Source organism: Pristis pectinata, chromosome 16, assembly GCF_009764475.1.
Source record: "Pristis pectinata isolate sPriPec2 chromosome 16, sPriPec2.1.pri, whole genome shotgun sequence".
Lineage (NCBI taxonomy): Eukaryota > Metazoa > Chordata > Chondrichthyes > Rhinopristiformes > Pristidae > Pristis > Pristis pectinata.
The window spans coordinates 6,081,523-6,103,316 of record NC_067420.1 but is presented as its reverse complement, the minus strand read 5'-3'; the positions used below and the strand labels follow the sequence as shown (position 1 = coordinate 6,103,316).

Genomic DNA, 21,794 nt, shown 5'->3' with positions numbered 1-21,794 from the left:
AAAGAGAATGGAAGGGATGCAGATATCAATCTTTGTTCATCCTGACAGTGTACTGCAGAAGTCTAGAGTCATGGGCCAAGTGCTGGAAAATAATTAGTGTAGATGGATACTCGCTGGTCAGCATGGATAACACGGGCTGAAGGGCCTGTTTCTGTGCTCCATGACTTTGGTGTTTAGCGAGAGTGGGAATTGAGTATAAGTGTGTAACCAAGCTGGGCACAATGTGGTTCTGTAGCTTTTGCTTTATGTATTGCATTTCTAGACTGGAAGCTGATTACAATTTATGGTCTGCCCACTCAATGAAAAATCCAGTTGTTTTCCTATCTTCAGACTCTTTCCTTTGAGAACAGTGTGAGGTAATGGACAGATTCTCAATCTGATTAACTGCCAGAGTGAATTTAAATGTTCATTCACTGTAGCCAACATTATATCTGCTGATAACATAACACAAGGAGCCGGTGTAGGCCTCCAGACCCCCTCATTGGGAGGTGATTACTTTGTAAAATTAAGTTATGTTCTGTAATAATTTTATTTATGCAGATAACTTGGAAAAATCTCCAATTTGCTTGTGTCTGTTAATAAGCATGAGGGCTTCAGTTTAACATTTTGTCTATGTGGTGATAATAATGGAGCAGTTTAGTGATGTAACACAGGAGTGTCAGCTGAAGTTAGCATTAGTGCAGTTTTTATACCCTTGATAGGAGAGGATCTGAGAGATTCTGTGGTGGTTCACAGCAGATGTGCCAGGGAAACTTGATATAGATGTTCAAGGCTTGAATTTCTCCAACACTAAACAACTCGCCTATTCTTTTGTTTGACTATATCAAAGTTGCTTGAAAATCATCTTGTCCTGTTACTTACTATGTCACAGGAGGCTGTTAAGCCCATTGGGTCCACGTCAGTTCCCAACAGAACAATCCCATCGGTTTCATTCCCCTATTTCTCTTGCCCTGCAATTTATTTTCTCTCTCGTGCTCGCTGTTTGATCCTTCTGCTACCTACCTACACCAACGGGTAATGTACAGTAGCCAGCTAACTTGCCAGCACGTCCTCTAGAGGAAAAGCAAGTGTTCAATATTTGGGCAATTAATGAAAGCTCTTTCAAAACTAAGCAGAGCACAAGTTTAAAGGGCAATATTTATTGCGAAAAACACCCGTGGTGGACTATGGCCTGTGTCTGATAACCTTCATTCCATTTTCTCATATTCTTAGTAAGTCCACACTTGGGCAGAACTGCTACAAACTAGTGTGTATAAAGTATAATTATCCTGGTGTTCAGAGAAAGAGATTGGGTTGGGTGTCAATGCACATATAGGAAAGAGACCCAAGCACATTGTGTAAGATGCTATCAATGTGAAGAACACAGGTCAGAGGGTTATTAGCATGGGTTTCAAAGCCATAGGTTGTCGTCACCAGAGGGGACAATTAGTTCAGGGCAGACTTTTCATACACCGAGAAGGTCTTGGTGGTACCACCGCTGGCTGATCCTGAAGGACCAATTTGGGTCTACAGTGAGTAGAGAGTGAACCAAAGCAGGTAATGAACCTACTTGCCATGTCTGCATCGGTCCACTTGTTACAGATGCATCTGTCCATGATGAAAGTGACCTCTGCAAAGTGTATATGCAGGCAAAAGCTCTGTCTTCATACCTTCCATCGGCAAAGGGAAGAAAGCTGTCATCAACAATGCAATTAAGTGGCGATTGCTCACCAGTATATCGGATCTCTGCCTCAAAGCACTGGTCTCACAGTGCCAGAGACTCTGGTTCAGTCCTGACCTCTGGTGCTGTCTGTGTGGAGTTCGCATGCTATCCTTGTGACTGCATGGGTTTCTTTGAACGTCCCAAAAATATGCATTGGTAAATTAATGGAAGAATATCCACATCTGCAAGACCCAATGTGAAAGTGCTAAAGACCAGGCTGAAGCATTCACATGAAGTGCTGATTGGATGATCCATCTTGGCTTCCTCTTGAGGTCCCCAACTTTACAGAAGCCAGTCTTCAGCCAAGTCAATATAATTCACTCTCTGTGGTGCCAAGAAATGGCTGAGAGCACCAGATACAGCAAAGGCTGTGATACCAGTTAACTTCTGAGCTGCAGTACTGAAATACCTGTGCTCAGGAACTAGTCATGCTTCTATCCAAGCTGTCCCAGTACAACTGTGGAGAATTCCCCTGATCTGAAACACTTTCTGTTCTCCTTGGCCACTCCTGTGTGTGTACGCACACCCTGCCTGACACGTTGAGTGTTGCCAACATTTTGTGTTTTTATGTCAGATTTCCAGCATCTGAAATTTTTTTACTTTTCACTTTCTGCCTATCCAGTCTACCCTCATCAGCAAAGTGAATGAAGCTGTCATCCACAATGTAATTAAGTGGCAATTGCTCAGCAATAACCTTCCCACTTTTTGCCGCCAGACCTCATCACAGCTTTTGTCCTAACCTGGATCAGAGAACTACATTCCAGAGGTTTTGCAAAAACAATTGTCCCTGACGTCAAGGCAGTTTTTGATCAAGTTCTGGTAAAACTGAAGGCAATGGCATTCCAATGATTAGACTCCTACCTCTCACAAAGGAAGATGGTTGGGGTTATTGGAAGTCAATTCTCCTTAGCCCCAAGACATCACTGAAGGCCTTCCTCAGGGCAATGTTTTTGGCCCAGTCATCTTCTGCTTCATCAATGATCTTCCTTCCATCACAAGATCAGCGGTAATATTTACTGATGATTGCACAATGTTCAGTATCATTGGCAATTCCTCAGAAAATGAAGCAACCCATATCTATCTCCACAGATGCTGCTTGACCTGCTGGGCTCCTCCAGCAGCTTGTTTTTTGCTCCAGATTCCAGCATCTGCAGTCTCTTATGCCTCTGTATTCCTGGGTCTATCATGATAAGCCCCTTAAGAATTTTGTGTGTTTCAGTAAGGCCACCTGTCATTCTTGCAAACACTGGAGGATTTAATCCCAGTCTGCCTGTACAGAGACTAATGTACAAATGGCTAACACACAAAATACAGCATGCAAAAAGGCCCTTCCCCCCCCCCCCCCGTACGTGTCCATGCCAACCAAGATGTATATTCAAGCTAATCCCACATATCCCTCTAAACTCTTGTCATCCATAAACCACTGAAATTCTTGATAATCCTCTTCACTGTGTGCAACACCATGTATTTTAGTGTCATCTGCAAACTTACTACATATTCCTCATATGTTCTCATCCAAATCATTAATATAGCTGACAAATAACTGTGTCACCAACATCAATTTACCAAAGAGGAAATCCCATTCTACAAAATTCAAACAGCATCTATAAACTGCTCAAAAAAACACTGCTCTGATGACACTTATTAACATATGTTGGAGTACATTGTTTCCATCAGCAAAATAATTAGAATCTCCAACTGAGGCATGAATCATTGCATGCATTTTAAAGAGTGGAAAGCTGTGGGGAAAATGAATCTTCTAATTTAAGCTATTTATCTTGAGCTGTAGTGATGATTGACTTGTACCAATTGTGGCTTTCATACAGATCTGTAGGCCGCAATGCTCACCCAATGCCATTCCAATTTTAAAGTCCTTTCCTCTTTTATATTTCAGTTATTAGTCCTATGCCCATACTTATGAAAGAAATTGCTCATATAACTGCGCAGTTGAAGCAGGAACTGTGTAGATAACAGCATGATAATTAAGAACCTGTCAGTGATATTGCAGTATATCCATTCTATTAGAGCGCATTTGTTGTATGGATTCTCCATACAGTGGATGCAGCTGATGCAGGGTATTGCAGTGTAAACATGTGATTTAGTTGTAGTCTGAGTAATATTACTTTTTATTCAGCAGCAACAGGTGACCCCTGTGTTTTGCCCATTCAGGTTATAGAAATTTGCTCTTACAGAATTCACAAGTCACTAACCAAAAACTTGAGATGTGGAATAAAATTTGCTCTTACAGAATTTGTGTGTGTGTGTGTGTGGGGGGGGGGTAAATAAATTAACACAATTGTTTTTTCCAACTCTCTTTTCTTGATGCACGTGCAGGTGACATGGCTTCATGTTAGGGAAAATCATGATATGGACAGTTTTCTGGGAAAGCAGCCCCCATTTAAAGTGGGGGTCCCCTGTACTCGCAAACCTGCCTTTTATCAGTGCAGAGCTCTTCAAATTTGCCAATCCCCAGCTCTCCCCACTGACAGCACCCATTCCACCACCAACCCCCCCCCCCCCCCCCCCCAATCAGTATCCATTACTCCTCCTTCCCCCCACTGTTGCCAATCAAAATGGTGATGAACTAGAAGCAGTCAAAGTCCAGAGACTTGGGGATCCTTGTACATTGATAAAACGTTGCAGACTGGTACATAATAGCCAATAGAATTTTGAAGCAGAAAAACATTAGTGAAATAGAAACACTGATCGCTGTAAATTATCCCTGGTATATAGGTGAGTGGTAAAGCTTCGTTGGTGGGGGGGGGGGGGGGTAGAGTTGGTAGTTAAGGGATATGTAGATAGAATATGGATTAGTGTAAGTAAGTGCTTGATGATTAGCTTGGACTTGGTGGGCCAAAGGGCTTATTTCCCTATTGTATGAATCCTTTCATGGTAAATCAGTGCATTATTTACTGTGTGGCCAATTATGATCACGTGAACTTTCTGATTGATGCTTTCCTGAAATGTTATTATCCAATAAGCTTTCTTGATATTTTATTATCCAGTATTGGTCATGCATCAGTTCAAATGTTGCTCCTTTTAAGCAATCACTTGACATTCCATGCCAGTTTGTCAATTTTCATTACCATCTTCTAAGCACTCATTTGATTGGCTTTAGACTGTTGTTGGGAACAACAGGCTCTGTAGGGGTACAAGCTTTCACCCTGCTCCAGGTATACTGACTTAGGCTATGACTCTATTTTGGCTAATAGACAATCCCACTGTGCAGTGTGATTGTCACTTGATACAACCTCCATCACTCGCCTTTCTCTGCTTATTACCACAAACCAGTGCTGCTTGCAGTCTCTATCCATGTTGCTCTTCCTCTCCCTATCACTGGATGTCACTCAGTGACATTCTACTTTACAGGCAGTTTGGGTAAGAGAAATTCACCCTTACAGAAGTCACTATCAAAAATCTGTGATCCGGAATAAAATTGGCTCACAGAATACTTGTGGGGGGAAAAAAATGTAAATAGATGAGCACTTTTTTTTCAACTCTCATTTCTTGCCACATGAGCAAATGATGTGGCTTCACATAATGGAAAATTGCGATATGGATGGTTTTCTGGGAATGCACACCCCTCCCCTGTAATGCTTGTTCTTTTGTTACTCATGCTGTTTCTTTCTGTACTCCTACTTCCTCTGCACTCAGTTTTCATGAGGCTTTGCCGTTTCCATGGTCCTGTAGCTGCTCGTTATAATGCAATATTATGACTCTTGGGTAGCTTAACAGACTTTTAAATCATGACATAAAAAGAATAGGAAAAAGAAATGAGTCAAAGCAAGGTGTGCAGAGAAGTGACATTCCAGAAAAGATTAAAGCATGAACAAAATGAAGGAAAAATATTCTTCAAAAATTAGAAATGTCATGAAGGGAAAGAAATTAGCAAAAATGCTCACAATTGGATCAATTTTTATGATGTCCTAATTTTGTGTCTATGTTTTCCACTGAATAAAACGACAGGAAGTCCACTAGTTAACCCTGTACAATAGCTGCTGTGTGAGCAGTAAGAGGGCTGATTCAAATAAGGATGACGGTTTTAGAGAAGAACTATAATTACATCACAGCTTTCCCTCTGTTCCAGTATATCCATAATGCTGGAGATATTTTGGAGTATTACTGCTGCAGTGTTTGTCAAAGGACAACCATGACATTGAAACAACAGAATAAGGGCAGATAATTCACATAACGATTGGGGGGGGACTTCCTGTGGAACACTGTTTAATTTGAAATATCTCTCTTCACAGCCAATTGGGAGTACATTCCTGCTTGATGATTCCTTACGAATGTTCTCTCCCTGCAGAACCACCAAATGCTCCATTTTCTTCCATTGCTAACATTAATTGCGGTTCTCCGTAAAGAAGAGAGCCTGTTGCTTGTGCATAAATTTGGAGCTACCCTTGACCACCTGCAGCCTAAATGTATTGTGTGACCTGTGCAGTGAGGAGCACAGACAGTGTATTGATTAGAAAATCAAATTACAGTCATGTTGGACTGAAGAAAACAAAGGAGGCACATTTAAATAGTGTGACGTATTGTTCACGAAGCCTACAAATGCAGGTATTTGGGCTTGAAACTGGAAACCTTCTAGAAATATAACCTGGAATTGGCATTATGACTCAGCCATTACCTGCTTGTTCTCTATACTCATGGGGTTCCAAGCTCCCGTCAGAAAAGATAAATTGGACTGAAAGTCCACCTTGCAGTATTTCTAGGGGACTACAAAATTTGTAAGAGGCAAGTTTATCTCATTCATGAATTCAGAAGCAGAGATGACAGTACGGTTACTGCTTTCTTTTGGCTGTTAGCCACAATGTGAAAATCATGTAGAAAACATTTAGTTGAGTAGCGTGTTTATCTTGATCTCAAAGTTTGTAATATATAGGTTGCGGAAAACCACTTTCATTTGTTGGTAATAGACAATTGCATTTCGCATTGTATTTTAGGCTTCTGTAGAGGCTTACATAGTTCAACCTTGAACTTCCAAAGCAGCCCAAACCAGACTGTATGAACTCAGGTGGAATTGTGGTTTAGTACCCTGTGCAGGGCTGGTGTCTACAGTGTTAAGAATCAATGCAAAGACCTGGAGTATTGGCTTGTACAAGAGAAAGAGGGTGAATTGAGCCTGTCAGATCACTGTGGCAGTTATTAGTGAAGGAAAGCCTACAAGTGAACTTGACAGAGGATCCACATTGAAATTGTGTAAGCCTTTCAAACATGGAGCATTTATTAAAATTAATTTCTCCTTGTTCCTGAAAGGTCGCAGACAGTTTCTCTTTCCACAGATGCTGCTTGACTTGGAGTTTTTCCAGCATTTTCTGGTTTTGTTTCAGATATGGAGAGATCTCTGTCCTGTCTAGGTGGAAATTTGCATCTTAAACATCTCTTTAAGGAGGTTTGCTTCAGCTACTAGTTGTATTTATGTAGCAGACGATTGAAAGTGCTTGGAATCTCTTGATTCAGCCTGGAATCTCAGTGAATTAGATGGGGATGGATACTAATGATCCAGGAAACCTAAATAGATCCTTCATATAGGATAATTGTTAAATAACTGCACAGTTCCAGTTGCATTCCTCCTTCAAGCAATGGAAAGGTTACAGGACGCCAGAATTCTGAGTGGGGTATTTATTTTAAATAAATTTTATGGAATAATTATGGTGCAAATATGAACAGAGATCTTGAAGCTCCCAATTGCATTTAGAATATTACCATAAATCTTTGCATTGTTTTTTGAAACCTGAACACTACCATTTTAATTTTTGCACAGTAAAGACCAGTAAGTTTAAAGGGATAAGACCAATTAGGAACAGAAGCAACACCAAAACCCTGCTATACCCACACTTTGCTCTGCGTAAATCCTCCTCGCCTATGACACTTGACCTTGTGGACCTACCTGCATTTGGTACCACTGTCTCAATTTTTATTTCCAATCTAGTGTTTAGATCCCTTCCTAGTATAGCTTGCCACGCCAAGCTGAATGCTGTTCTTCCAGTTATAGCCTTGGCCTTCCATTGGTGGTCATTCTTTCAGTCACTGCAGCCCTTTACTCTGCAATTCCTTTCCTAAATGTCTCTGATTCTTTCTTCTACTTTTAGATCCTTTAGAAACATTGCTTTGACCAGGCTTTTCTTCAGTTCTTTTTAATCTCTGCCCCTCTGGCTCAGAACTGCATTCTCTTCATTAAGTCTGTAAAGTAATTTGCTATGATTTCCACATTCACTCTATTAACAATAATGTAAGTGGTTATTTATTGGAAGTTTATAATCTTTTCTGTTACACTGAATTTACGTTGTTGGGACAGTTCTTCAGTAAATGTGTAGTTACTGTAGGTGTAAGATCAGGACATCTGGAGTTACGGTCTCATGGCTGTGATTCTTATTCTATACCATGGATTGAGCCATTTTATTTAATTTTAAATGGAACACTTTTCTTATAGCAGTCACACTTAAACTGCCTTGGATGTGCTAATAGTGACAAGTTATTCCCTAGCCCAACATTAAACTGTCTTCCAAATCTGAACTGCAGTCACTTGCTTGAAATGCATGCCAGAGTGTAAGCAGTACCATGTTGTTGTTTGAAGCCACACTCCCTGTCTCTGAAAATATTAACTGTTCTTGTATCCTTTGTTTGAACATCATCTGTAAACATGCTCGGCAGATCCCACTCTGACTCTCTTGTTCTGCGAATCTGACACTTGACAAGGGTACACCTCCACGCTGCATAATGTAGATGAAACTATGTATTCCGAGGAGAGAGCTGAAGAATCCAATTTTCTTGTGTCTGCCTTCTAACCACCGTTTCTCTCATATTTAACAGCTTTCTTTGCTGTTGTCCATGTTAGGGGAGCTTACATTTCGTTTCAACGTGAATGACTAGATGGTCCACAGTACATTATGCACAAGCAAATAACGTATATTAATTTGTGCTAATTCCTGGGCTTTGATAAGGATACTAGATGTGGACTCCAGTTCTTGATTTCTTTCCATTTCTCCTCTGGATACTGGAAACTATATTAGCCTGGCTTTTGATAAACCTTTAGTCCATATTCTCAGATTTAAGAGAAGGTTTAATATTAGACTCAGTTTGTTGCTATCATTCTAACATGCAAGGCAGTTATAATGTGCCTGCCAAAGGAAAAATTTTCCCACTTACAAAATGGTTGTTCCATGCCACAGAATAAACATCAAGACTTATTCTGTACTGTTGCACTTTTTGCGAGACTTAGTGCACTTTTGTGCAATAAGTTCAAAATTAATTGTCTCAGGAGTGAAAAGGGACTATATTTGCTGTCTGGCAGAAGTTCAGAGAACTAGGCAACCACTTCTTTTGGTTGTGGGAATGATATGTGGTACTGAATGCAAAAAGGATATTCAACTGCCCTAATTGCACAATGTTTGGTATTCACTTATGGTTAATTTTATACCTGTGCTATGGTGTCTACCACTGACTGAATTTGAGACTATTTGTCCTATTCATTCTGCCAATAATGCAGCTGCTAGCAGTGTTAGGACAAACATGGGGTTGGTTTCTTCCGTTCTTGGTAGCAAATTATAAATAGTGCATGTGGAAGAAGTATTCTATATCCCTGTTGAGTGGGAGTCAATGGAAACCTTCTCAATGCAAACCTGAACAAATGTGTCAAAAAATTCCATACCCTGTAGTTAATCTATTTTGTTTAATCTGCAGTCCATCTAGCTTTAAAATTGACCATCCGAGTTATGTTTAAAAGTAGCTTGCAATTCGTCCCAATGAAACGTGAAGACTTATAGTAGGGATGATGTTAAGGGATGTGCATTATGTCTTAGTGAATGGTAAGTTTTAAGTAGGAGTTAGTTATAGGCAACTTGTCCATCTTGTGTTCTAGTGATGTTTGCAGAACTAATTCCTTTCTGAAATGTTAACCCTCTTCATTTTTCAGAATAAAAATTTACGCAATGCTTTTCTTATTAAGCCATACACACCAACCAGGATGCAACACACACAAAGTGCTGGACGAATTCAGCAGGTCAGGCAGCATCTATGGAGAGAAATAAACAGTCGACGTTTCGGGTCAAGTCTCTTCATCAGGACTTGGAAGCAATATTAGATCAGATCTCAGAAGCATTCCTCAATCTCACCATAAATATTTTCTTTGTTGTAATCTATCTCATTGCAGTTAAAAATCACCCTCTATTGATCAGAATTAGCTACTTGGATTGTTAGATTTATTGTCTGAGTGCCTTGATCAGTGGCACGACCAAAAGGTTATCACCTCAAGCTAAGGAGATTTCAGTCTTAAGCCACAATCGGAGATCGAGTAACGAGGAAGGGCAGGGGGTGGGATTTAGTCAGACTGGGCAAAGAAAGAGAGAAAAAGTTGCATTGAGAGAGGGGAGAGAAAGGAGAAAGAATTAAAAATTAAGTCTCTAAATTACTTCAGAAATGAGAGTACAGTTTGGCTTTGCAGGAACATAATGAATAAGGGCCTTTTCATGAGATTTAAATACCAGAACTAATGAACAACGATGTTTAGTAGGCAAAGCTGTGGTTATTTTATCGTTTCTGTGAAGCCACCCTGAAACAGCACAACTATCAATGTAGCGATATGCAATTTCTACAGTAGCCCTTCCCTGTCACAGATTGCTGCATTATGTACAATCTTTTAATGGCAAACTCTATCAGCTCTCAGTTGTTTTCCCTGTAAGTTCTGGGTCATTATTTCTTTCTGCTCCTGTATGGATCTCCCATATTTCATCCCCACTGTTAGAACATAGAACAGTACAGCACAGGAACAGGCCCTTCAGCCCACGATATTGTGCCAAACTAATTAAACTAATGATACCTAATCCCTTCTGCCTGTGTATAGTCCATATCCCTCCATTCTCTGCATTTTCATGTGCCTATTTTAGAGCCTCTTAAGTGCCTCTATTGTATCTGCCTCCAGCACCTCTCCTGGCAGCGCATTCAGGCACCTACCACTCTCGGTGTAAAAAAAAACTTGCCCTGCGCCTCTCCTTTGAACTCCCCCCCCCCCCCCCCCCCCCCCTCACCTGAAATACATGCCCACCAGTATTAGACATTTCTTTCCTGGGAAAAAGATACTGCTGTCTACTCTATCCATGTCTTTCATAATCAGGTCTCTTCTATCAGGTCTCCCCTCAGTCTCTGCTGTTCCAGAGAAGACCCTAGCTTGTCCAACCTCTTCTTATAGCACATGCCCTCTAATCCAGGCAACATCCTGGTAAACCTCTTCTGCATCCTCTCCATAGCCCCACATCCTATCTATAATGGGGTAACCAGAACTGAATGCAATACTCCAGATGCAGCCTAACCAGAGTTTTATAAAGCTGCACTTCCTGGCTCTTGAACTCAATGCCTCGACCAATAAAGATGAGCACGTCATATGACTTTTTTTACTACCCTATCGACTTGTGCAGCCACTTTCAGGGTGCTATAGATTTGGACCCCAACATCCCTCTATTCATCAATGCTGTTAAGGGTCCTGCCATTAACTGTACTTTCCCATTACATTTAATCTCCCAAAGTTCAACACCTGTTTATTAGCCTTAAATGCAGACCATATTCTTGAGTTTATTTTCCCATTAAATTATCTTGATCTAGCCCCTGTCCTTGCATAGCAATGGAATCTCTTCTGAAAATTTACCCTCATCTGATCTGTCTCCCTTAATACCAACATGCACAATCCCTTCTACCTCATCAATGTGAATCTATGTAGAACTCAAATGTTCCTAGATCAAACATGTTTACCCACCTCGGCATTGGTCCCAAAGTTCTAAGAATCCATGATGCTTATTTCTACTTAAGCCTGTCAGGTCAGCCCAGATATTTGAAGCCTCTGGGATCTACTTCACCAGGTACCACACCTTTCAGGCTTTAGCTTTCCTTCCACATCCTCTTGATTTTTTTTGTGTCCTCTCTTCAAAAATGGGATTAGTGTGTATGCAGGATGGGGAATGTCTGCTTTTACACGTCAATCACATTGCTTCTTCGTTAGCATGAACTGGTGTGCAGTGCCATGTATTCAGCTGGACAAAGCAACTTCATCCTCGAATGTGCACCCCACCCCCCCACCTTCCAAAAAAAAATATCTTGCAGAATTGAACAGCAGAGGGAGCCCAGGATCTGGGTAATATTTGCATGAGGTGAACTTGCTGCCAACTGGGTAGATGTTGTGGGGTAGTCAGTGCTCAGCAGGGAGAATAACAACAATGATTGGACTAGTGCAAAGCCATTCTCTAATCAGATGTTTTCCTTTTCTTTTCACAGTGATGCTACAACCTTTTGACTATGACCCGAACGAGAAAAGCAAGCACAAATTTATGGTTCAATCCATGTTTGCTCCGGCAGACTGCCAAGACATGGAAGCAGTAGTACGTACCCACCTATCATTCCTCTAAATTGCATACCAGGGTTGCTGGGAATTTCAGTGCAAAAATTCAGGAGAACCTGAGGATCTTTTGGAGGAGAAAAACTTTCGGAAGAGAAAATTCTATATTTCTGGAACCTTGTGAAAAATCCTTCCTGATTACACTTCTGAATGTCGAAGCACTAAATCTTTCATATTCTCGTTTGCAATCCCCTTGTCCTCAGTAGCAATTTTTCTCTGTATCCGTGTTAACAATATGATCATTCTGAATCCCCCACTGAGGCTGCCCTTGTCCCTGATGCCCCCACCCCTTCCGTATGGGTCTGCCCTCTCCCCTCAGGCACATGCTTTCCTCTTGCCTCTCCTATCTGCATCTGTTGTAGTTCCTGCTCCCACGCTGTCCCCTCCTCCACGCTGTCCCCTCCTCCACGCTCTCCCCATCCCTTGTGGAAAAGGCAAATGCCCCTTGCTTCTGGAAGTTCCAGTGAAGAGATTCCTACGTAAAAGCACAGATGTACATTCAGCTGCTTCACGTTATTGTGAATTGCCATTCACTGTAGCACTGCACATCTTTAAACTTGTTTTGGTACAGTCTCCTATGTGGAAAGGATTTACAGTGGAAAGCAAGTGATCAGAGGAACCTGAGATGCACAACCTTTCACACAGGTGGAATTACACCTAATTGGATGGACTTCTCCAATCGCAAAGGAGCAGGACCATTGCTATCTCTAGCAGATCTTACTGACCAAAAACAATGACATTATAAATTAATAGTTTCAACATGTAGCTGTTTTTTCAGATTGTGTATGAGGTTTATATGTGCATTTGGAACAGCTTGTGTAAAATATGCACTCCATACTCAGGCTCCCTATCACTAGCCTTGAGCTGGCTGCCCTTTGTGTCTGAGGATTTTCAGTTTGCAGCAGAACTGCCAGTCAGCTGCATGAGCTAAAAATGGATGCCCTTGGTGTGTAACAATGCCATGTACCAAAACCCCAGGCTGGGCTCCCACTGAACACCACGCTGAGCAATGTGAAGTTCTTCAGGTCTCCCTACTGAAGCTGAAGTATGTAAGAAATGGATTAGCAGCAGCTGCTCCCCAATGTGCCTCAGTCAATAAGGTGTTGCTAATGTGATTAAACATTTAGTGTTTTCCCTGATTCTTTACAGTGGAAAGAAGCAAAATCAGATGATTTAATGGACTCCAAGCTGCGATGTGTCTTTGAGCTTCCCTCCGAGAATGAGAAAACAGTAAGTTTGAATATTCTTTGTCTGACTGAGTGATGGGGCAGAGGGTTCCAGTCTTGATTTTTTTCCTATTGAGGGGGTCAGGCAGATCAGTGTCAGCTGCTAATCACACAAGTGACCTGACCCTGGTGTTGTTATACCGCACCAGAAGTGGTAGGGAACTGTTGTAACTTTGGCCAACCTCACTCTCCGAGAGCTGTGGCTAAACCAACCTTGAACAGCAAACTGCCACTTAGGGATTTCAGTATTCACGTGAAGGGAAATGCAGAACTTGCAGCCGACAGAGTAATGTTGGTAGGGTTTCCTGAGAGCTCCCCACCAAACCTGGGACTTGGTAACTGCAGTGCAGCTCTCTCAGGTAAAGGTCAGCAGTTAAAAGTAGTGGAACCTGTGGCGGGGCAACACAGACCAGGGGAAAGCTGACATCTTTGGGATGTGGGAACCCCACGGGAAACATAAACGCCAAGCTCAGCACCTGAGGTCAGGATGGCGCCCCGGTCCCTGGAGTTGTGAGGTAGCTGCTGCATCACTGTGTCTCCCACAAAACAGGAAACCCGATATACAGTATTATCTGAACGGTTACCTGGTCACCCTGAAGGAGCGTATACGTCCATGGACATGAAGCAGGAGCAGTTGGGATGCCTGAGGTGGAACAGCTTGGCCTCCCTTGTGCTGAAGGGCTGGTGATGGGCAAACCCAACACCAGTTCCAGTCAGCATCTTGAGAATGGAAAGTGGACAAGAAGAGAAGAGAGACCGCGGTGTAGCAGGTAGTGCTGCTGCCTCTTGGCTCCAGCTACCTGGGTTTGGTCCTGACCTCTGTCTCCGTGGAGTTTGCACGTTGTCTCTGTGACCGTTTGGGTTTCCCCCGGGCGCTCTGATTTCCAACATCCCAAAGATGTGCTAGAAGGTTAGTTGGTTACTGTAAATTACTCCTAGTTTAGGTGGGGTGGTAGGAGAGCCAGTGTCGAGTTGGTGAGCATTTGAGAGTTGGGGAAAATGAGAATGATGGGATTGCTCTGATTGTTCATGGACTTGATGGGCCGAATAATCCCCCACTCTATGTTGTAAAGAAACGTGAGGTAATTAGTGTCCAAGACAATGAGTACCAAGGTAAAAAAAAAAGTGATTTGGGAAGAATTTGTCAGCACAGTAGTGGCAAATCTGCAGTAACAACTGAAAGGGAAAAGATTGCTGTGCTATAGGGGAAGAGCAGGGGAGTGGGACTAATTGTATAGCTTAATGGTATATAGCCTTATCCTGCACAGTATATATTAAAAAAAACATTTACCAAAGGTGCTTGTTATTTGTGAAAACAAAATTACTGCTTGGGGCTGGCCCTCCCGTGTATCCACTCTGTGAGTGGAGGAAGTTGATGAGGGAAGACAGCTGTGAGCAATACACATTGTCGTGGAATTTTAAAAGATCCAAAGGTGCTGCTCCCTTGAATGTTTAACTCTGCACCATTTTCTCTTAATGTTGCAGTGGCGTCCACTACGCGCGAGGAGAAATGTAAGGAAATTGATGTAAACTTACACAGTTGTAAGATTGTTAGACTGATCATTTGTTCCTAACCAGCTCGGAATAGTGATGCCCTGATACACATAGTACATGTGCTGTGATGTTCCCCTGTAACACTTAACGATGTCAATTGCAGTACTGCTGCTGTTAACACCGTATGGTTCAATACCCCTGCATTCAAATGCTTTGCATCCACTGCAGAAGCCAATACAACATAATTTCTCTGGAGCCACATTCCTAGCCTGGAATTTTAACCTTCACGGGATATTTACTTATATTAATGGCCCCTGGGTGCATTTCAGAAGATGAGGATTCCATGTCTGCTTCTCCTTTAGCGGTAACCTTTGGTAGACTTGGCTATTACAACTGTCTCTAGGTTCTTGGGGATGTTGATCAGTCAGTAAATTTTTTTTCTTTGCTCTCCAGGAACAGGAACTAGGAGAATTCTAAACAGAGAGGTTCAGCGTTGTAGCTGAAAGGGCTGTCATTTTCCCTCTGCCCATGGCCTGGCCTCCCTGCAGAATATCACAGGCACTCAACTCCATAGCATTTTGTAGCATTAAACTGGAGGTGGGACTTGTGGGAAACAGTCCATTTAAAGAGTAGAAGGAAACAAATAGCAGCAGTTTTCGCTAGTAAAAGCGGGGTAATTTCTCCAAAATGATGGCGGCATATAAATTATACACATAAAACTCAGTCTCGTGCTATGTGGTCACCAAGCTTGACTGACAGGAGAACGGTCCAATCACCTGCACTCTAGATAGCAATACCACTGTCACAATTTGTAACCTTTCCTTAAAATGGTCCCCTCTTCCTGGATTTGATGTTGTTGTATGAAGAATCCTATCACTGATGCACCATCCTTGGTGATCTCTAGTGGGTAATAAAAGAAATAAAAGAACTGGCATTTAAGACCTACTCCAGTGTTGTATTCGATCACGTTTTAAGTAGATGCAGCATCCTTCCTTTGATTTGGGGAAATGCGTGATTTTAGACATGAATTTTTGGCACATTAGGTTTATTCTTGCAACATCAAGTGCAGTTCAGTCATCTCCATCATGACATCTCTACCATGGACTTAATGTATCCGTGCATGTGAGCAAGTGCTGTGTTCAAGGGCCATCTCAGATGTAATGAGTGGTTGTGCATACTCCCATGTGTGTGAAGACTCACTAAAATGAAATTTAACTAATTGACTGTTGTAACCAAAAGGCATGCAACTCACCTGAAAACTAAACAGGAAGTCTGACTGCTCTAAACCGAAAGTTCTGTAATTGCTCTTAACCACGACTACAGCAACTAAAGGTTCAGCCTAGTGTTCATTACCTCCACTTTCCAGTATTTTCCCACACCCCGGTCCTTCTGGAAGGATACCAGAAGCCTGATACTGTTAACCCACCTTGCTCAAGACTCCACCCAGAATGTTAGCGTATCATTTCTTTTTCAGATGCTGATGGTTGTCTCTTGCCCTTTCCAGCACTCCCTGTTTGAACATTTTCTTTTCGGTACCAACAATTGTAGAAGGGTAGCGACAAGCCATGGGAAGCGTCTTAGAAGATCCCTCAACCTTCAAAGGGAATTAGTTAATTTGTTGTTACTTTTTAAGTGGGCTGTTAGTTGTGCCATTTGTGTTGGAGTGTCACTCTGTCACCTTGACCTGAAATCCCAATGAACAGGAGGGCTAAAAGAGGACATGAGGTTGCTCTGGCAGATGAGGAGAAAGAAAATCCAAAGGGTTTCTATAACTATGTTAAGGGCAAAAGGATAACAAGGGACAAAATTGGTCCTCTTGAAGATCAGCATGGTTATCTATGCATAGAGCCAACAGAGATGGGGGAGATTTTAAATGGATTTTTTTGCATCTGTGTTTACTCGGGAGACAGACACAGAGTCTATAGAACTGAGGAAGAAGAGTAGTGAGGTCATGGAGAGTATCCAGAGGTGCTTGCTGTCTTGAGGCACATTAGGGTGGATAAATCCCCAGAGCCTGATGAGGTGTCCCCTCAGACCTTGTGGGAGGCTAGTGCAGAAATTGCAGGGGCCCTGGCAGAGATAGCCACAGGTGAGGTGCCGGAGGGTAGATAATGTTGTTTTCTTGCTTAAGAAAGGCTCTAAGAATAAGCTGGTAAATTATAGGCCGGTAAGCCTGACGTCAGTCGTGGGTAAATTATTGGAAGGTATTCTGAGGGACAGGACATATAAGTATTTGGATAGACAGGGCCTGATTAGGGGTAGTCAACATGGCTTTGTGCGTGGAGGTCATGCGTAACCAATCTAATAGAGTTTTTCGAGGAGGTTACCTGGAAGGTTGATGAAGGGAAGGCGATGGACGTTGTCTACATGGACTTTAGCAAGGCCTTTGGCAAAGTCTTGCATGGGAGGCTGCTCCAGAAGGTTAAGTCGCTTGGTATTCAGGATAAAATAGTCATCTGGATTCAATGTTGGCTTAGCGGGAGAAGCCAGAGGGTGGTAGATTGTTGTCTCTCTGATTGAAGGCCTGTGACTAGTGGTGTGCCACAGGGATCGGTGCTGGGTCTGTTGTTGTTTATCATCTGTATTAATGATTTAGATGATAATGTGGTAAACTGGATCAGCAAATTTGCAGATGACACCGAAATTGGGGGCGTAGTGGACAGCGAGGAAAGCTATCAAAGCTTGCAAAGTGACTAGCTCGGAAAATGGGCTGAAAAATGGCAGATGGAATTTAATGCAGACAAGCGTGAGGTGATGCACTTTGGGAGGACAAACCAGGGTAAGACTTACACAGTGAATGGTAGGGCTCTGAGGTGTGCGGTAGAACAAAGGGACCTGGGAATACAGATCCATTGTTCCTTGAAAGTGGCGTCACAGGTAGATAGGGTCATAAAGAGAGCTTTTGGCACATTGGTCTTCATAAATCAGGGCATTGACTACAGGAGTTGGGATGTTACGTTGAAGTTGTACAAGATATTGGTGAGGCCGAATTTAGAGCATTGTGTGCAGTTCTGGTCACCACCTACAGGAAAGATATCAATAAGCTTGAAAGAGTGCGGAGAAAATTTACACGGATGTTGCCGGGACTTGAGGACCTGAGTTACAGGGAAGGATTGAATAGGTTAGGACTTTATTCCCTGGAGAGCAAGAGAATGAGGGGAGACCTTGTAGAAGTATACAAAATTATGAGGGGTATAGATAGGGTGAATGCATGCAGGATTTTCCCCCTCAAGTTGGGTGAGACTAGAACTAGAGGTCATAGGTTTAGGGTGAAAGGTGAAATATTTAAGGGGAATCTAAGGGGGGAACTACTTCACTCAGAGGGTGGTGCGAGTGTGGAACGAGCTGCCAGCAGGAGTGGTGGATGCGGGTTCAATTGTAATATTTACGAGAAGTTTGGATAGGTACATGGATGAGAGAGAGGTATGGAGGGCTGTGGTCTGGGTGCAGGTAGATGGAACTAGGCAGAAAACCAGGCTGGCATGGATTAGATGGGCTGAAGGGCCTGTTTCTGGGCTGTAGTGCTCTATGACTCTTAAGAGGCACTGTCTGAATGTTACGGAACATACTTCCAGTCTTGGAGGCAGTCAGCAGTGATTGAACTACCCTTAATGGTTTCCCTTTTCCCAGAGACTTGGGGGAGCCTGGTCCAGGAAGTGTAGTGATTAGGTTCCCTGATTAGTACGGGTGAGCTTGTGATTCTGGTTGCCCAGGGATGGTCTGATGCTTGAGAGAAGTGGGGAAAGAACTGTATCCTTAAATTCAGTGGAAGAATGTCCTGATGTCTAAATAGTGTCTTTCACATTCTGAATATACAAAGTGGTGACCTATTACTAATTCATGATCAATTGATATATGCATAGGAAAGATCTCTCAAATAGAACTAAACAGGCAGTTTTATTGGCTAAAGGGGTAAAACAGGAGTGCTCCGTGTAATGAGGTCTGGAAAATGAGATCCAGTGCTCAAGTCCTGTAATACTGTCATTTGGAGGTGAGAATGCTACCACTGAGTTCAATCCCCATCTCCCGTAACACTGACTTGTAACAGACTGATGCTTGGAATATAAATTCTATTCCAACTCTTTTAGATGGGATTAAATTAGAAGACTTATTATAACTTTAATCACTTTCTGCAGCATGAGCTGGAGGTAAATAAAGTCACTTCCACTTCACTGAAAACAGAAGCTTCCATGATGTCAAAATCAACCAGTTCTTCCTTGGATGATTCAGACATGAGGAAAGTAATGGATGATTGCAGGATACTTAAGTCAGAGGTTCAGAGACTTCGTGAGGAGAACAAACAGTTAAAGGTAAGGCTTCCTGAATGATCATAGTGCTCCAGCTCAGTGTGTCCCAAGACGGGTCACAGCTAGTGAAGTAATTTTTGAAGTAGACACTGTTGTAAAGTAGGAAAAGTGACAACCGACTTGTTGGTGCTCGGACCCACCAACGTCAGTGTGATGATAACTGGTAGTTTGTTTAGTGAAGTTATAAATATATTTCAGTCCACCCAAGAGGAGTAGAGCTCCCTGCTCATCTTCAAAAAAAGTGCCATTACATCCTTTACAGAAACCTCCAGCACAAATCTCACTGACGTGGTCATTCACAGCAGGCAGTAACTGAGAACATGGTGAGAGCTGGAGGCTCTGGCTGGTTCTCCTGAAAGCGCGGTGGTAAAGGCCCATTTGGTAAACCTTACGCACTTCTGTATTTGGACAAGCAATCCTTCTGAATTTGAAGCTGAAAGGTACATCTCCGCAGTTTGTGTGCCGGGAAGTGGTGGGAGGAAGCTAAGATTCACTGCTGGGGTTTAGACCCTGACTTACCATTGGAACCTGTGTCTGCATCCATCACAGACGATGCTGGATCAGAATAAGGAAAAATCTACTCTGTATCTAATCTATTTGGAACAACTGGTGGCATGGTCTAAGTGAAGAAGAAACCCACATTGGAGTCTTTGATGGGACATCGTAGAGGGTGCTTTGGGGCAGCGCCAAAGGAAGCTTTACTCGTATCTACCCTGGAGATGTTTGAAATGGGAAATATGCCCTTCCTCGCTGGACACGACCCACTGATTAAAGGTCTCTCGAATGTGTTCTTGTATTGCAGGAGGATGACGGACTGCGAATGAGGAGGATGCCTCAGGTGGGTAACCCTACACCATCCAGCAACACTATGATGAAAGAAGAAGGACCAGCCGCTCGGATGATTGCCGTGGTTGTCCTGTTCTTTATCCTGGGGACAATTATAGGGAAACTGGTGTTGTAGAAAGGCAGCATGCTGGTGATCTGTTAGCTTGGGTTGTTTTTTGTTTGATCTGCCATATCATGGGGTAGAAATGATTTCATGATCGAAAATTAAAATACAAAAAAACACTTTAATGTACAGCATATCACAGGTTCTTGCCTTTCAGTTACCCCTTTGCACAACAAGTACAGAAAGATAATCGGGAGAAACCTTGTATTAATTATAAAATTGTACAGTTAAGTTGCACACAGATCTCAAGTTACTGGCAGGGGGGGGATGAGGGAGAACAAAACATTTTGATGTGGTGACGGCATATTCTAGATGTCATTTTAATCATGTTAGATTATGGTACCTGTCACAGGATTACCTCTTAAGTACACAGTATGAATGCTGATGCTGCCTCTAACATCTGGTGTGTAGAAGTGGACTGGCTGGCTGGGAAGGAGGGTCTATGTAATACTTCCACAAGAGCCCTTTCCTTCCTCTGTCCGACAGGTAGGGAGTTGAATAGTTTCTATCAATGAGGTCTTTCAGAGTGGCCCGTGTCAAGGTTTTGAAAGAAAACACAACAAAATATTATAATGGCTAGACCCATTTATTCCTTAAGGTGTTGTCCCATGCTTATATTTGACAAATAATAAAGGACTTCCTGTATCCATTTCACACTTAACACAAGTAACTAAAGTCCAGTGCAGTTTGTTACCTGCTACTTGCTCAACCCATGTTGGGAGCTAGGTGGACTGACTGAAGACCATCGTTGCTGAGAACTGCATTGTGGAATAGTCGTCTCCACATATGCCTTAGGCACTACAGTGAAATTAGATGTGTACTATCAGCTTTGATCATCCAACATTGGAATACAGCAGTCGGGCAACTATTTTGTATATAATTAACTGTTTATCAGAAAGAATACAATGAATATTAGTAGTTAAATAGTCTATGCCGTAATGACCAATTCTGTTTGGCTATGTAGCATCTTAATAAAGCCCAAATTTAATTGATTTTACTTGATCTCGTTATTTTCCAAAAATTCTTCTACTGGTATCTGGAGTTTGTCAGCCGCTGTTGACCAATACAGGGGTCAGTTATTTTGACATGTAAGTATTGTTGTGCAGTAGACCAAAGTACTGTCAAGAAAATGTTGATGTTAGATGCAGCCCTATAAACTATTTTATCCCAGGAGTATGTAGCTCAGAGTGCTTTACTCTGGATGCAACCCAAAGAGTAAAGCTTTTGTAATATGTGATGGGTTTCTACCCTTCGCTTGTGCACCAAGTGCCTAATATTCTTCTAAAGGCAAAACAAAGTAATTTTTTTTTCTTTCTGATGGCTGGAGCAATTGCTGAGAAAATTCATTGATCACAGTAACTTTGGGGGCCAGGTTTTTCCAGTGAAATGATCTAACGTTGTAGCCCAAGGCTTGAGAGTTGAAAGCAGCTGCGATTGAATTTGGAAAACATGCAGCTGGTTGTTAAGTGGACCAAATTAATCAGATAAATCCAGGTGACTGAGTAACTGAGCATTCCGGTCCTGCAGCAGATGGTGACCACCCGGGAGATCCACCAGTTGTTTAAACCACTTCACCTCAACTTTGAAATCTGAAACAACCTACAGCATTAAATATTTGATATCGTGGCACCCAGTTATTCAGCCTCCATGCTGTCACCCTGGAGAACAGTGTAATTTAGTACAGGGGCTCGCAGGCCAATTAACTGCTGGCCATGAATATACCTCG

General features: G+C 42.3%; 1 protein-coding gene across 2 annotated transcripts in view; it reads left to right on the top strand.

Moving 5' to 3' along the window:
- The window catches only part of vapb (VAMP (vesicle-associated membrane protein)-associated protein B and C), a 61,911-nt gene extending 40,851 nt beyond the window's left edge, over positions 1–21,060 (top strand). For both annotated transcript variants that reach the window (XM_052031174.1, XM_052031175.1), the window contains 4 exons: positions 11,972–12,075; positions 13,242–13,322; positions 18,949–19,122; positions 19,922–21,060. In XM_052031174.1, coding sequence (XP_051887134.1) covers positions 11,972–12,075; positions 13,242–13,322; positions 18,949–19,122; positions 19,922–20,080 — 518 coding nt within the window. In that variant the 3' untranslated portion in view covers positions 20,081–21,060. The remainder of the gene's footprint in view (positions 1–11,971; positions 12,076–13,241; positions 13,323–18,948; positions 19,123–19,921) is intronic.
- Positions 21,061–21,794: the final 734 nt, after the last annotated feature.